Here is a 16727-nt window from a genome sequence, read left to right as displayed (position 1 = left end):
CATATGTTGCAATTTCCTACTGCAAATCGACGTTAGTGATGTGGGGCCGTTTCTCAGCGGATTAGTCCTATTTCCCTTTTTGGGTGTTGGTGTGACCTGAGCAATTTTCCAATCTTTAGGTACGGATCTTTCTGTGAGCGGGCTGTTGTATGTAATTGCTAAATATGGAGCTATTGTATCAGCACTCTTTGAAAGTAACCTGACTGGTATACAATCTAGACCGGAGGCCTTGCCTTTATTAAGTGATTTAAGCTGCTTTGCTACACCGAGGATATCTACTTCTATGTTTCTCATCTTGGTAGTTGTTCTTGACTGGAATTCAGGAATATTTACTTCGTCTTTTTTGGTGAAGGAGTTTCGGAAAACCGTGTTTAATAACTCTGCTTTAGTGGCACTATCATCAGTGGCTTCACAGTTGCTATCGCGTAGTGGAAGTACTGACTGCGTCTTGCCTCTGGTGTGTTTTATGTATGACCAGAATCTCTTTTGGTTTTGTGCCAGATTCCGAGACAGTGTTTCGATGTGGAAATTATTAAAAGCATCTCGCATTGAAGTATGCACTATATTTCGAACTTCTGCAAAACTTTGCCAATCTTGGGCATTTTGCATTCTTTTAAATTTGGCATGCTTTTTTCGCTGCTTCTGCAACAGCGATCTGACCCGTTTTGTGTACCATTGGGGATCAGTACTATCACTTATTAATTTGTGTTCTATATATGTCTCCACTGTCGTTGATACTATCTCTAATGAAATCATTCCACAACATTTCTACGCTTAGATGTCCAGATCAGAAGCAGTGCAGACTTTCTCTTAAAACGGTGTTAAGAGCATTTTTATCGGCTTTTTTTAAATGTATGTACTTTGCGTTTCTTTTTTTTATGGTTGTAGGAGTTACAGTATTCAGCCTAGCAACTACTGCCTTGTGGTCGCTAATCCCTGTATTCGTCACGATGCTCTCTATTTTTCCAGGATTATTTGTTACTAAGAGGTCAAGAATGCTTTCGCAACCATTTACGCTTCGAGTGGGCTCATGAACTAATTGCTAAAAATAATTTTCTGAGAAAGCACTCTAGTAAACTGAACAACGCGTAATCTAATATGTTTCTGTTCAGACTTATAAGTGACTTTTATTGCAGGGATAAGAACTGCAGTGAAGCTTGTAGGCATATGTTAGAGAGAAGCAACGGAGCAATTCGTCACTTACCCGACGCTGGCATCCTTGGGAGGCAACTCGTCGTTCTTGATGACGATGTCGAGGGCGTAGTTGTCGATGCCCTGCACGGTGGTGTTGTTCTTGGCCACCATGCTGCGCTTCCTGCAACAGACGGAGCAGTGGGTCAGGGCCTCCAGCGTCGAGATCGCGAGTGACGGTCGCGGGGCATTCGCATTCCGCGCGCGACCGCGCCTGGGGTGTTTGTCCAGCGGCTGCCAAGGGCGTCTCGCCGTGTCACCGCGGCACGCCTCACAGGCCTCCCTTGGGCCTAGGCGTCGCATTTTATCAGCACAGTCCCGAAGGTAATAGTCAGTAAGTACTACGTAGTAATATGTACGTTCTGGATTATCGGGATGACTAAGGACCGAATGGTATTGTTGCCTGGAAGAATCAGGGAAGTCATTCACCCCACTAATCGGAAAGCATTTTCCTTCTTTCGAACTCAATTGCCGCTTTCTACGATGTTCATGACATTTCTGACTTAAATGTACATGTAGTGTAGCGTCCTGTTATGTTTGTATTGCTTGCTGGTGACATACACAGAATAAAACTCGAGATCTGGCGATTAATTCACCTACAAGCGGTAGTTCACTGTATGTACATTTTTGACGTGAAAGTAACCATCCAAAAGAAGGGCCACAATGGACAAACTAATTCTGATCGAACGTGGGGACTAAGTCCGACTATTATCCATAGATTCCAGACCGTTAACCAATCCGACCCATTGCACGGTCCTCCTATCTTCCCATGTTTTACCACTGTCTACAAACACCTGGTGTACTTTTCCAATAAACTATTCCCCTTCCCCAATTGCTGCCGCAACTCCATCAAAACGTCCCACCTTCCCTCATCTCCAAACACTCCATATCATTTCCAAGCGTAAGTTTGATCACATCTGCATGACGGACTATGAAATCGTGCCCCAGCAAGTCATAACCCATCCTACTCCTCCACCCCCAAACGAAGGCCGAACGCCGGCCGCGGTGGTCTCGCGGTTCTAGGCGCGCATTCCGGAACCGTGCGACTGCTGCGGTCGCAGGTTCGAATCCTGCCTCGGGCATGGATGTGTGTGATGTCCTTAGGTTAGTTAGGTTTAAGTAGTTCTAAGTTCTAGGGGACTGACGACCACAGCAGTTGAGTCCCATAGTGCTCAGAGACATTTGAACCATTTTTTTGAAGGCCGAACCCATTGTTCTCCCGCTGAATAATTGCAATCCTATCTGCCTCCCAATTTCTACATCCCACCCATTAGTTCATTCCCATAAACATATCTGCTGTAAAATCCTTGTCAGTCTCACATCCTTACCCATCCTTTCCATGTAGTGTCACCAGGAATGCCGCGCCATCATCTTCTCCTTAGAACTTAACCACCTTGTTCAGTCACATTAATGTCACCACCTATCAGACGCATGAATAACCACCTTTTGCAGCGTGGACATGCAGGAAGAGAGTCAGTGAGGTTCTGGAAGGTACCAACAGTGATGTGGAGCCATACAGGCTCTAATGCCGTGGACAGCTGCGCTAGTCTCTCTGTTGAGGATCCACAGGGCGAACAGCCCGATCGAGGTGGTCTCACAGATTTTCGATTGTGTTTAAATGTGTGGAGTTCGGTGGCTAAGGGAGCTTGGGAAAATCATCCTGGTGCTCTCCAAACCACGCACCTACACTGCGAACCGTGTGACACGTTGATTGTCCTACTGGTAAATATCATGCTGAGGAAAAAAGCACTAGCTGCATTGGGGGTGGAGGATATATACATACTTCTGTTGATCTATCGTGCCTCCCAGAAAGGCATGTAGGGGTGCATTTGATCCCAAGGAGAGATACATATTGTGTTGATCCATCGTGCCTTCAAGAATGATCGTCCAGGGAATGACACAAAAACATTCTCCAGACCATAATGCTCCCTCCTTCGGACGTGACCCTTCCGACAATTTTGAAGGGCCATATACGCCAAAGGCCATTTGCGTCTATAGAAGTCACCTGTCACTACTCAGTAGACGTCCAATTGCGATATTGGCATGCAGATTTAGCCTTCGTCGCTGATGAACAACAGTCAGAACGGTTGCTGGAACCAGGCACCTCCTGTGAAGTTCCACATGGAGCAACTTTCGCTGAACGGTTGTTGAGAAGACGCTGTGGCAGCCGCTTGATTCATTTGGACAGTCAGATGCTCAACAGTTGCACGTCTATTCGCCCAAACGCATACCCAAAACCGTCGTTCACCTCTATCATGCCGGCCGGTATAGCCGAACGGTTCTAGGCGCTTCAGTCCGGCACCGCGCTGCTGTTACGGTCGCAGGTTCGAATCCTGCCTCGGGCATGGTTGTGTGTGATGTCCTTAGCTTAGTTAGGTGTAAGTAGTTCTAAGTCTAGGGGACTGATGACCTCAGATGTTAAGTCCCATAGTGCTTAGAGCCGTTTGAACCATTTGAACGTCTGTCATCTGTGGCCCATGGTGTTCCACCATTGCCTCTCCGCCGGATTTGGATAGCACCATTTTGCCATGCGTTACAATGCGAACAGTTTGCAAACTTAGCTATTTCGGAAATACACGCTTTGCCCGAAAGCCAATGATTGTACCCTTTTGGACGTCAGATAAATCCCTTCATTTCCGCTTTACGACAACGACTGCGCAATTTTCCTCATTCCCCCGACACGCTTTATATACCCTACATTGTTAGTGCTGCCACATTGCACCTATGAGTGGTCATTAACGGTGAGATCGAAATTGGGCAAAGGTCACTTTAATGTGACTGGACCGTGTAAAACGTCTACTAGTGTCTGGTAATGCAGTTTGTTGAATATTTTTGGGCCTTCTCGCACTTACCAAACTATCTCGTGATGAAATGCTACGCTCTTCATTGGATGCTTCGTTTCTCTTTTATTAATCCAAGTTATTTAGTGTTCGAGACTGGTGAGAGATATTTAATAATCGGTAAAACGAGTGTTTTGTGAGCCGATCCTTTCGTGGATACATTACATTTCCTTAAGATTGTTCAATGAATCTCAGCCTCACATCTACTTTTGCCACAAGTCGTCCTCTCAGACCATTCCACTTTCGATCGCTCCGGACGGTTATTCCTAGGTATTTTACACTGGTTACTGTTTCCAGTTTTTTTTTTATCACCAGTAGCGTAATCGAGCAGTTGTGGTTTTCTCCACCCGTTTGTGGGCAAAAGTTTCATTTATTTACTTGAAGACTGGCGAAGAGTTCTCGGGCTTGAAGATTATTGCGTTAGTTGCGGGAGCGACTTTTCACGACAAATGTCGTAACAGTATTTTCAGGTTTTGTTATGGACAATGCACTTTTATTGCTTAAATTGTGCTAAAAGATCTTTTAGATTTCTGGTCCGTACTTTCACATCGGTACGTATACAAAAAGTGTGTTGTTAATAAAAGGTCAAGTTTGGTGACGTTGTCAACCAGGAGACACGCGATCCGTTGTAAATTTTTTTATTTATATTAGGAATTGAAAACCCATCCAAAAATCGCACATGAAACCTTTATTTGGATAGATCACTAGTTTCGGCTAATGATCTAGCCATCTTCAGAGTATAAAACGTTCTTGATTAGTGCTGATGCCATTACGGCTTCACACATCATTAAAATCTTCCTTAAAATGACAACATCAACACACGATATAATTAAAAACAGTTTTTCATCGTTCGTCGTCAGTGCAATTGAACGATTGTCATAAAACAAAGGATATTACAATTGAGTAATAACTGACACAATTAGTATTTACATCATTTTGTAATAGAGCCACGAAATGAACGTCGGGGACAGTTGCGGAACACTGCATTGTCGTCCTGGATAAGGTCCTAGTGGAGGTGGTTTGACGTTGTCTTCCCCCGATCTGCTATGTGCGTCAAGTATGTGTGTCGTGAGGAAGACTGTGATGAGTGCTTGTAGGATGTAGCGTTGTATTTCTGATGAATGGACGAAATGAAGGGGGAGGGTGAAACCCGGCGCTGGCAGGTAGCCTAATGTCCTCGAATAGCACCAAGGGGACCATCGAGCTTCAAGTTCCCGTCTGGCGGAGGGAATACCATCAACAGTGTCACATGCCCTCACTTCGTGGGACACCAAATATTGGAGGTGATAATTTCTTTCAGCACCAAGCTTAGATCTTGCTGCCTAAGAGTCGAGCGCCATTACACGGCGGTCGCAGATATGAGGCGAGCGTTTATGAGAGACTGAGCGAAAATTCAGCTGCCAGCGCCGTGTACTGTGTATTGCGTAGGAATCATCAGACAAGACAGATTAGAAAGAGTACAGACACGAGTAGGCGATCATATTACCTACACTCCGTACTTGAATGGAACAGGATAAAAAGTGGCTAATCTTCTGTATGAAATGCCCTCCACCACGCTCTTTTAGTGGCTTAGCTTCTGGGGTATGTCTGTAAGTGCAGAAACTAGGTACCTGCCGACGTTCTCCGCAGTGATCATCCTAGAATTCGTCATGGGAATTATAGATTTAAAGCAAGCATTATTTTATCTATTAGCAAACACTTGTACAACGCCCGTGTAATTTGCACAAATCAAAAAAAGATTTGCATCACCCCGGTTCCAGAACTCCTGAAGATAGCTGATGACAGTGGATATTGTGTCACAGACAAAATTCCTTTGACTGTTCAGAGATGTCATTAATCCCGCCCAAAGATGTAAACAACCATGCAAGAACAGCGCCTATTAGACAGAGGGGATCCGACAGCCGATCAGTTCCAGTTATTCCACCAGGATGGAGGTACACAGCTCCTGTTGTCTGTAGTTCATCCATGCCTAGACGGTCCATACCTCGGTTCGATGGCGTCCGCAATGTTACCTTGTGCCAGAAAGGGCTCTCAGCAAGGGAAGTATCCAGGCCTCTCGGAGTGAACCAAAGCGACGTTGTTCGGACATGGAGGAGATACAGAGAGACAGGAACTGTCGACGACATGCCTCGCACAGGCCGCCCAAGGGCTACTACCGCAGTGGACGACCGCTACCTACGGACTATGGCTTAGAGGAATCCTGACAGCAACGCCACCATGTTGAATAATGCTTTTCGTGTAGCCACAGGACGTCGTCTTGTTACTCAAACTGTGCGCAATAGGCTGCCTGATACGCAACCTCACTCCTGACGTCCCTGACGAGGTCCGTAATTGCAACCACGACGCCATGCAGCACGGTACAGATGGGTCCAACAACATGCTGAATGGACCGTTCAGGATTGGCATCACGTTCTCTTCACCCATGAGTGTCCTATATGCCTTCAACCAGACAATCGCTGTAGACATGTTTGGAGGCAACCCGGTCAGGCTGAACGCCTTAGACACACTGTCCAGCGAGAGCAGTTAGGTGGAGTTTCCCTGCTGTTTTGGGGAGGCATTATGTGGGGCCGACGTACGCGGCTGGTGATCATGGAAGGCACCGTAACTGCTGTACAATAAGTCAATGCCATCCTCCGACCGATAGTGCAACCATATCGGAAGTATAGTGGCGAGGCATTCGTCTTCATGGACCACAATTCGCGCCGCCATCGTGCACATCTTGTGAGTGACTTCCTTCACGATAACGACATCACTCGGCTAGAGTGGCCACCATGTTCTCCAGACATGAACGTATCGAACACGCATGGGATAGATTGAAAAGGGCTGTTTATGGACGACGTGGCCCACCAACCACTCTGAGGGATCTTCACCGTTGAGGAGTGGGACAACCTGGTCCAACAGTGCCTTGATGAACTTGTGGATAGTATGCCACGACGAATACAGGCGTGCATCAATGGAACAGGACGTGCTACTAGGTATTAGAGGTACCGGTGTGTACAGCAGTTTGGACCACCGCCCCTGAAGGTCTAGCTGTATGGCGGTACAACTAGTAATGTGTGGTTTTCATGAGCAATAAAAAGGGTGGAAATGATTTTTATGTTGATCTCTATTCCAAAATTCTGTGAAGGTTCCGGTACTCTCAGAACCGAGGTGATGCAAAACTTTTTTTGATTGTGTATGAGACGAAAAATGCAATCAGTTTTGTTCCAAAAAACAGTACACACAGCATATAGATCTAAGCCTAGTTACAACAAGAGGAAGAGTGCAATGGTTAAGTTCTACATAAAGCACTCAAAACGTGTAAAAAGTAGTAGTAGTTAGTTGATAACAGAAACACGTACACGTCTAAGCAAACAATTTTTTACTCTAGTAAACAAAAAGGCAAAAATACGGTGTGCTACATCGGGTGAGGCAGGCTCGCTGATCTGCCGAGCCCTGACACCCAATGTACTTGGTGTTGGGACTTCTAATTTCTGTCTACAAACTCCCTAGTCGTTTTTAATTTCCTTCTTAAAAGCAAAGATATTTTGCTTTCCTTTTCCCAAATTTATTATGATTTTAATATGTACCTGCCTGTATTGTAGAGGTAGGCACACGGCTCCACACTGGATTTTGGTAGCGGGAATCTCTAATCTTTCCTGTCATCTTCAAACTTCCTTCAGTTTAAAAAATTACAAACATTCTTACTTAACACCCTTCGTTTCCGTTATGATTTAATTTTTCTTTCAACTCATTATTACCACTTGGAATTTTATTGCTGAATACAATATTTGCTAACAGTATTAAACAATTTATGTTATTACAACGAAAATGTAAAATGTACGATCTGTTTTAAAACAGTAGGCAACAAGTCTCTAAACGATCGTTATGGACAGACTCAGATTCACCAACGATTACTTGCGAGTATCTGCTTGTTTTCAGAATTTTATTAAATTCCTACTAGTACGTTTATCGGCTTGTTAGGTTCCACTCTTAATGAATATCACTCGTTTAGGAATGTGTTAGAATAATACCGGCTACTACTATCGAAACGTCTGAAGGCAATTTTCGGTTAATGCAATCTCAGTTATCTTAAGACTTTTTCACGACAGGTTTCCAAACAACGTCCCACAACGGCATGATCGCTTTATATTCACTATAACGATTGATAGGGTAAGAAGAAAGCAGGAAGTAGAGATATTCAGTTACAGGGTTATCCTGATAAAGATTTCAAATACTGCGTCCGCCCCCGGTAGCTGAGTGGTCAGCGCGACAGACTGTCAATCTTATGGGCCCGGGTTCGATTCCCGGCTGGGTCGGAGATTTTCTCCGCTCCGGGACTGGGTGTTGTGTTGTCCTAATCATCATCATTTCATCCCCATCGACGCGCAAGTCGCCGAAGTAGCGTCAAATCGAAAGACTTGCACCAGGCGAGCTGCCTACCCGACTGGAGGCCCTCGTCACACGACATTTCATTTCATTTCAAATACTGCGAACTGAAAGAATGGTTACTTGATAACTGTGCATCCCAAGAAGAGTCATGATCTTTACGCAAAGCCTGAGGGAGTTTCAGGTGTGCTCTGTAGCAAGTTTGTGCAAGGCGCACGTATTGCTGGTACGACAAATATGAAAGATAAGCTCTTCACGTGAACGGCTTGTTTCGCCTAACAGGTTAGGCAACATTTGCCTGTAGCGAGCTGTCTCGCAACAGAGTTGCAGCCACCTGGTGCTCTTTCAATACGCTTTCCTTGTGTCATCCCACGACGTCCAGTAACTCAAATAACTTTTACGGTCATCCGCTCTGGAGTGCTGCAATATTCTCAGACATCTGCGATCCATCTAGAATGGTGACGACAAAATTCAAAATTCTCGCCTGTGGTGCTGTAATGGACGGATGGCTCTCGAAGAGAATAATACTGCGTTACGCGTTCGGGAGGACGACGGTTCAATCCCGCGTCCAGCCATCCTGATTTAGGTTTTCTGTGATTTCCCTAAATCACTCCAGGCAAATGCCGGGATGGTTCCTCTGAAAGGGCACGGCCGACTTCCTTCCCTAATCCGATGAGACCGATGACCACGCTGTCTGGTCTCCTTCCCCAAACAACCAACCAACCAATACTGCCTTATTGTACTTTAATAAGTACTAGTTTAAACTGACTTTGACGTGCACCTTGCTGTTGAGCCAACACTGATGGTCACCAGGTAACGCATATGTTACAAGGTCTCTTAACTGCCTTTCTGAGCCAAACATAGTGATTCTTGGCTACGTCACCTCTACACAACATGCACTGTAGTCTGTGAATTATATGTCCACCACCCACACCATTATGACACGATGACATGGGACAAGTGTACCATTACAAACTGTTGAGATGTAAATAAAGCTTTCACCGTCATCAAGTTTCTTGTGATTTACTCTGCCCGCCAACCTCCACCAAAGAATGCCCACACCCCACAGGTAATTTCAGCTTAATTTATCGAATCAACACTTACACAAATACAATACATACGTATATTTTATGTATGTATGCTCCACATCTCCTCCTAAGCCCCTGTATTGATTTCAACCCTACTTTGTACTCATATTACATACATTCTGAAAAAAAATATTGTGCCTGTAAGCACCACATTTCATTGTGGTGGAGGTGGGAGTGATAACAGGGTGACATAGAAGATGGACAGTGAGAGTGGGGAAGGAGAGTGGGGAAGGAGAGTGGGGAAGAGTAGATGTACTGATGAGATGAGATGGGGGTGAGGGTGATAACAGGATTGCATAGGAGATAGAGAGACAGAGAGACAGACAGAGAGAGAGACAGACAGACAGAGAGAGAGACAGACAGACAGAGAGAGAGACAGACAGACAGAGAGAGAGACAGACAGACAGAGAGAGAGACAGACAGACAGAGAGAGAGACAGACAGACAGAGAGACAGACAGACAGAGAGAGAGAGAGAGAGAGAGAGAGACAGACAGACAGACAGACAGACAGAGAGAGAGAGAGAGAGAGAGAGAGAGAGAGAGTGGGAAGGAGGAGATAGGCAGAGAAGGGGGAGTAGTCTCACATACTTTCGCTACATCATTTGTGTGAAGTGTTACTATCGTTCAATTTGCACGACGGTGGAAAGGTCCTCTTAAATCTTACAAGAATTTGCAACGTTTCTCTACTAATCTACAAGCTGAAAATTAGCTGAACTTTGCATGCATGTCAGAAAGAACTTTACTTCGTAATTCGGAATGACACAGGCTCTGAAATATCGTATATACATGTCGTCACCGGGCAAAGACTTTCAAATAAAATGTCTCCCCTGCATGTCAATATACATAACGGGTGTACGAGTACAGGATGTAGGCACATGGGTGACGACACATGGAAGTTTGGGTCCGACTGCGAGTCGTGCACGGATAGCCGAATGGAAAGGCGACCGCTCGTGATAAGCGAGAAATCCGGGGTCGAGTCCCGTTCAGGCACAAATTTTCACTGTCGTCATTCCATTGTGCAGCTGCTCGTAGTTCACATTCGGAAGTGCAAATACATTTCACGTATTTCATGACGGCTGTAGTCGTCGCAGTGCCTGTTCCTTCGGATATGCTTGCGTGTAGGAAGAAACTTAAGACTGCAATTCGGAATAACACAGGTACTGCAATATCGTAAATATCGTATCTTTCATCTTTATTTCCTGCCACTTTGGAAGGAGGCAAGTTTGATGATACGATTTTGCTGGATGTATTCCAATCTGTGTCTTCCTCCATAATTTTTACGCTCGACAGCTCCCTTAGTACCATGTACGAGGCGTGATTTTTTAAGTTCTGTTTTGAAATTTAAAAAAAAGACGTGAAAGATATCTCAATAATTTTATTTTTACATGAAAGCCTGTACCTTAATCTACGCACTGACGCCGTTACAGTCTGATTCTTCCTTGTTTACGTTGTGTAATGAGCGTTTAAGATGCTTCCGATAATCGTGAGTCCCGCCGACTGTGAAGTACGGGCTGCTATAAGATTTCTCAATGCTAAAGGCCTAAAAGCGATCGATATTCATCGTGAGATCTGTGCAGTTTACGGAGAAAACATTATGAGTGATGGTATGGTAAGAAAGTGGATGAGAGGATTTAAAGATGGCCGCACAAATGTGCATGATGAACAACGGAGTGGACGTCCTTCGGTCGTTAATGAAAGTTTGGTGCAGGAAGTGGACAATAAGGTGAGAGAAAACATATGGTTTACGATTTCGTCCTTGCTAGATAACTTTCCTAATGTTTCTCGTAGTGTTTTGTATGGCATTGTGACCGAGCACTTGAATTACCGAAAATTGTGGGCATGTTGGGTACCGAAAATGTTGACGTATGTGCACAAAACCAAACGTTTAAACAGTGCATTGACTTTCCTTGAGCGGTACCACAACGACGGTGATCATTTCTTAAGCCAAATTGTTACCGGCGATGAAACATGGGTGGCCTACGTCACACCAGAATCAAGGCAACAGTCCATGGAAGTTGAGCAAGGACATTGTTTTGCTGCAAGTCAATGCCCGTCCGCATGTGGCAAATCAGACCAAATATCTCATCACATCTTTTCTACGGGAAACTCTATATTATCCTCCGTACAGTCCCGATCTTGCGCCCAGTGATTACCATCTGTTCCAGCACTTGAAGAAACGCCTGGGCGGTCAGCGTCTTCAGGACGATGACGCAGTCAAAACAGTGGTGATGCAGTGGTTAGCAAGTCAAGCGGCAGACTTCGATGAGGAGGGTACTCAAAAACTGGTACAACGTTATGACAAGTGCCTCAATATTGACGGAAATTATGCAGAAAAGTAGATTAAGGTACAGGCTTTCATGTAAAAATAAAATTATTGAGATATCTTAGCACGTCTTTTTTTAATTTCAAAACGATGCTTACTTAAAAAAAAAAAAACACGCCTCGTATGTTATTCGGTGATGTCTTAACCGATTTCCCACCAACTTGTCTCTTCTTCTTGTCGGTGCTTTCCATATATTCCTTTCCTCGCCGATTCTCCGGAGAACCTCCCCATTCCTTACCTTATCAGTCTACCTAATTTTCAACAATTCTGTAGCACCACATCTCAACGCTTCAATTCTGTTCTGTGCTGGTTTTGCCGCAGTCAGTGCTTCGCTACCACAGAACACTGTGCTCCAAATGTATGTTTTCAGAAATTTATTTCTCAAATTAATGCCTATGTCTGATACTAGTAGACTTCTACTGGCCAGGAATGCCTTTTCTGCCAGTGCTTGTCCGCTTTTTATGACCTCTCTGCTCCGTCCGTCACGGGTTAGTTTGCTGCCTAAGTAGCAGAATTCCTTAACTTCTGCTTCGTGATCGCCAATCCTGATGTTAAGTTTCTCGCTGAATAAGTGATTCGTTGACACCTTCCCAAATGATTTTAGAAATTCTGATGGAATGTTATCTATCCCCATAGCCTTTTTCGGTCTTGAGTCTTCCAAATATTTTCTAAATTCTGATTCTAATACTGGACCCCCTATCTCTTCTATATCGACTCCTATTTTTTCTTCTATCACGTCATCAGACAAGCCTTCACCCTCATAGAGGCCTTCAATATTCTTTCCACCTATCCGCTCTCTCCTCTGCATTTAACAGTGGAATTTTTATTGCGCTACTGAGATCGTTAATTTAGTAACGATGAAGAGTAGGCAGAAGTTCAGGATTCTAGACAGGAAGAAACAAGGGCAAAGAGGTGAGATACGGAAGTACTAACGAGTGAAGAGATTCGCTTGAAGTTCTCTGATTCTGAGGATACTGCGATAAGGAATAGCTCAGGGAGCAGTTCGACTGAAGAGGAATGGTCGTCTCTAAAAAGAGCACTCAGAGAAATGGAAAGAAAAATGTAGGGACAAAGAAGGCAACTGTGAGACCCGCCAGGGTAGCCGAGATCGCTAACGCGCTGCTTCCTGAACTCGGGTAAGCGCACCGGCTCCGGATCGAATCCGCCCGGCGGATTAACGACGAGGGCCGGTGTGCCAGCCAGCCTGGGTGTGGTATTTAGGCGGTTTCCCACATCCCGCTAGGTGAATACCGGGCTGGTCCCCACGTCCCGCCTCAGTTACACGGCTCGCAGACATCTGAACACATTCGCACTATTCCATGGATTACACGAGACACAGACAGCTGGGGTACACTAATTCCGTCCTGGGGGGTACGGGGTGGCTGCAGGAAGGGCATCCTGCCACCCCTAAAACTAACCTTGCCAAATCCGTGCTAACAGCGCCGACCCTGCGATCGCTGCGGGACTATGGCGTAAGCGAAAGAAAGAAAGAAAGAAAGAAGGCAACTGTGAATAAACCAAGGGTAACAGAAGAAATAATTTAATTCATCGACGAAAGAAGGAAGTAAAAAGATGTTCCTGGAAATAAGGGAATACAGAAATACAATCGCTTAGGAATGAAATAAATAGGAAGAGCACGGGAGCTAAGGCAAAATAGCTGCATGGAAAATGTGAAGAAATTGAGAAAAATTATCAAACTAAAACTTGTAAACAAGTTTTCAAAAATGAGTAACAATTTTTAAAGTGCTCGCATTAGTGTTCAGCTTCACTTTTATGTAACGCTGAAAATGTAGCTCGTTTACGTGCTATAAATAATGTCGCATAGGTTTCAATAAATGAAGTACGACTGTTTGTTTATTAAGGGATTTTTTACAGTTCTTGAACAAGAAAAATAGATTTTTTAAATTTTTATTCGTACTCTGAGAGTCTGTTTGTAGGATAAATGTTTAAATCCTATTGGCAAGCCACGCGGGATTAGCCAAGGGGTCTACGGCGCTGCAGTCATGGACTGTGAGGTTGATCCCGGTGGAGTTTCGAGTCCTCCCTCGGGCATGGATGTGTGTGTGTGTTTGTCCTTAGGATAATTTAGGTTAAGTAGTGTGTAAGCTTAGGGACTGATGACCTTCGCAGTTAAGTCCCATAAGATTTCACACACATTTGAACATTTTGAACCGATTGGCAATTGTTCACAGTATTGAATAGCTTCTCAAAACTACTAACACAAGACTGTAAAGCAGATGTTCAACAATCATTAAATATCCATAATAAGATTATAGCAGTTTACTGTTGTCCAGAAAATCAATAAGTCTCGTCTTGTCACGTGTATCGTTAATGTAAAGCTGGGCACTCACGGCTTAAATATTTGTAAAATTCAGTGTTAAAACAAGATGAGATAAACTGAGTTCTTATAATATCACAGAAAAGTGAAAAAGTGTGTCGGACTAGGAATTAAGTTCTCAGTCGGTCGTAGGATCACTTATCGCATCATCCGCCTCTTGCAGTGATCTGCATATGTGAAAAATACGAAGTTTCGGGGATTCGGAGTCCACGTTAGGCTGTAGCCCCCATATAACTATGTAACTGATGTCAGAGGTAAGCTAAGGGCGTGGTGCGAAATGACGTATATATAGAAACAGATACTACCGTCAAATTCAATTTATTCTATAGTAAATTTGTGTAAGTACTTGAAAGTTACTTTCATAAAAAATTATCCAGAGGATACCCGAAGGGGAAAAAAAGTAAGCCATGGATAAGAAAGAGAATCAAAATCTTGTGTAAGAGGAAGATGGAAATTTGTGTGAAAGCCAGATTAAGTCAGGGTCCGAACATTACTTACATACTACGAAAAATAATCTAATATTTTAAGGAAAGTCACAGGCTGACGAAAATAAATAATACAGGTAATAAAATTAAACCTATATGAGGCCTTGTCAAACGGGAGACAGGACAGCCAGTCAGTGTACAAGATGCCATAACAATTAAACTAAATGACAATGCTGTGACTGATAATTCACAATATGCAAGTACTTTTAAAAATGACCCTCTAAATGTAACAGCAAGTACAGGATTATACGGTTCAGCTGAAGAAGCAAGAGAATATATTTAAAATATCATTTCACGGAACATTAAGCGACTAGAAGTAGCACCAACATCCTCCAGTGAAATTAATACAATACTAAAAATTCTACGAAACAAAAGTTCGTGTGGGTTGGTGGAATTTCAAACATAATTCGGAAAAGTTGTTCCAACTTAGTAAGTAATGTCCTTAATGATACATGCAATGCATCAATTGCGCAGGGAATTTTTCCAGACAGGTTGAAATAAACAATTGTTAAACAACTTCGTACGAAAGGTGACAAGACGGACTTAAGCAATTAGCGTCCAGTTTCCTTACTAACAACTTTTTCCGAAATATTTGAAAATGTAATGTACCATAGAGCAGTCGCACACGTAAATGGACGCAATGTACTTAGTGCACCACGGTTTGGGTTCCGGAAGGGCTGCTCGACTGAGTGTGCTGTTTATACATTCACTCATCAAACAATATAAGCCTTAAATAGATATACACCTCCATTTGGTATTTGTTGTGATGTTTTCAAGGCGTTTGACTGTGTAGATCATATTACTCTTTTAGAAAAACTCAAGTTTTATGGCACTGATGAAATTATACCCAGTGTGCTGTTTATACATTCACTCATCAAACAATATAAGCCTTAAATAGATATACACCTCCATTTGGTATTTGTTGTGATATTTTCAAGGCGTTTGACTGTGTAGATCATATTACTCTTTTAGAAAAACTCAAGTTTTATGGCACTGATGAAATTATACCCAGTGTGCTGTTTATACATTCACTCATCAAACAATATAAGCCTTAAATAGATATACACCTCCATTTGGTATTTGTTGTGATATTTTCAAGGCGTTTGACTGTGTAGATCATATTACTCTTTTAGAAAAACTCAAGTTTTATGGCACTGATGAAATTATACCCAGCGTGCTGTTTATACATTCACTCATCAAACAATATAAGCCTTAAATAGATATACACCTCCATTTGGTATTTGTTGTGATATTTTCAAGGCGTTTGACTGTGTAGATCATATTACTCTTTTAGAAAAACTCAAGTTTTATGGCACTGATGAAATTATACCCAGCGTGCTGTTTATACATTCACTCATCAAACAATATAAGCCTTAAATAGATATACACCTCCATTTGGTATTTGTTGTGATATTTTCAAGGCGTTTGACTGTGTAGATCATATTACTCTTTTAGAAAAACTCAAGTTTTATGGCACTGATGAAATTATACCCAGCTAGTCTGAGCCCTACTGAACAAACAGGATGCATAATGTTGTGCTCAGTAATTCAGACTGTTCCGGCGTAACGTCAAGCGCTGACACGACGATCAAGGACGGTAAGGCAGAGGGGGCTGTGAGACGTCAGCCAGTAGTTTGCTGAAAGACCCCTCTCTAGGACGACACCGAGACGGGGACAGCATCTAGGCCAAGAGAATAAAAGCGCGGCTCCGCCTGGCCGCAGCCCGAGTTGAAGTCTAGGCAGTCTACGAATGCTACGGCCTTGTATTGTTTCACTTGTATAAAAATTGTGTACTGAAGGAACTTCTTATTTGTCTGTCGCCCATTGCTTGCGATACCTCGTTGTAATTTCGCAAAGTTAAGTATTTTCATTTATCTTAGCGTAATAAAAATTCAAAAATTATTTGTCTGTCGCCCATTGCTTGCGATACCTCGTTGTAATTTCGCAAAGTTAAGTATTTTCATTTATTTTAGCGTAATAAAAATTCAAAAATATGATTTGCTTGACTTTTTGTCTAGCGATCCGCGAAAACATGTTTCCTAGGCACCCTACATTAGACGAATGGGCAGAACACAACACAGACAACTCCGGAAAG

The 16727-nt window shown here is 43.4% G+C and overlaps 1 protein-coding gene across 1 annotated transcript in view; it reads right to left on the bottom strand.

Annotated features, from left to right (window-relative positions):
• The window catches only part of LOC124612976 (proton-coupled amino acid transporter 1), a 267593-nt gene that overhangs the window by 154470 nt on the left and 96396 nt on the right, over positions 1-16727 (bottom strand). Inside the window, exon 2 of the mRNA XM_047141504.1 lies at positions 1205-1315. Within this exon, the coding sequence (XP_046997460.1) occupies positions 1205-1305 (101 nt within the window). The 5' untranslated portion in view covers positions 1306-1315. The remainder of the gene's footprint in view (positions 1-1204; positions 1316-16727) is intronic.

This window comes from Schistocerca americana, chromosome 4 (assembly GCF_021461395.2).
Source record: "Schistocerca americana isolate TAMUIC-IGC-003095 chromosome 4, iqSchAmer2.1, whole genome shotgun sequence".
Taxonomy (NCBI): domain Eukaryota; kingdom Metazoa; phylum Arthropoda; class Insecta; order Orthoptera; family Acrididae; genus Schistocerca; species Schistocerca americana.
The sequence above is the reverse complement of the archived record's forward strand: the minus strand, read 5'-3'. Positions and strand labels throughout refer to the sequence as shown.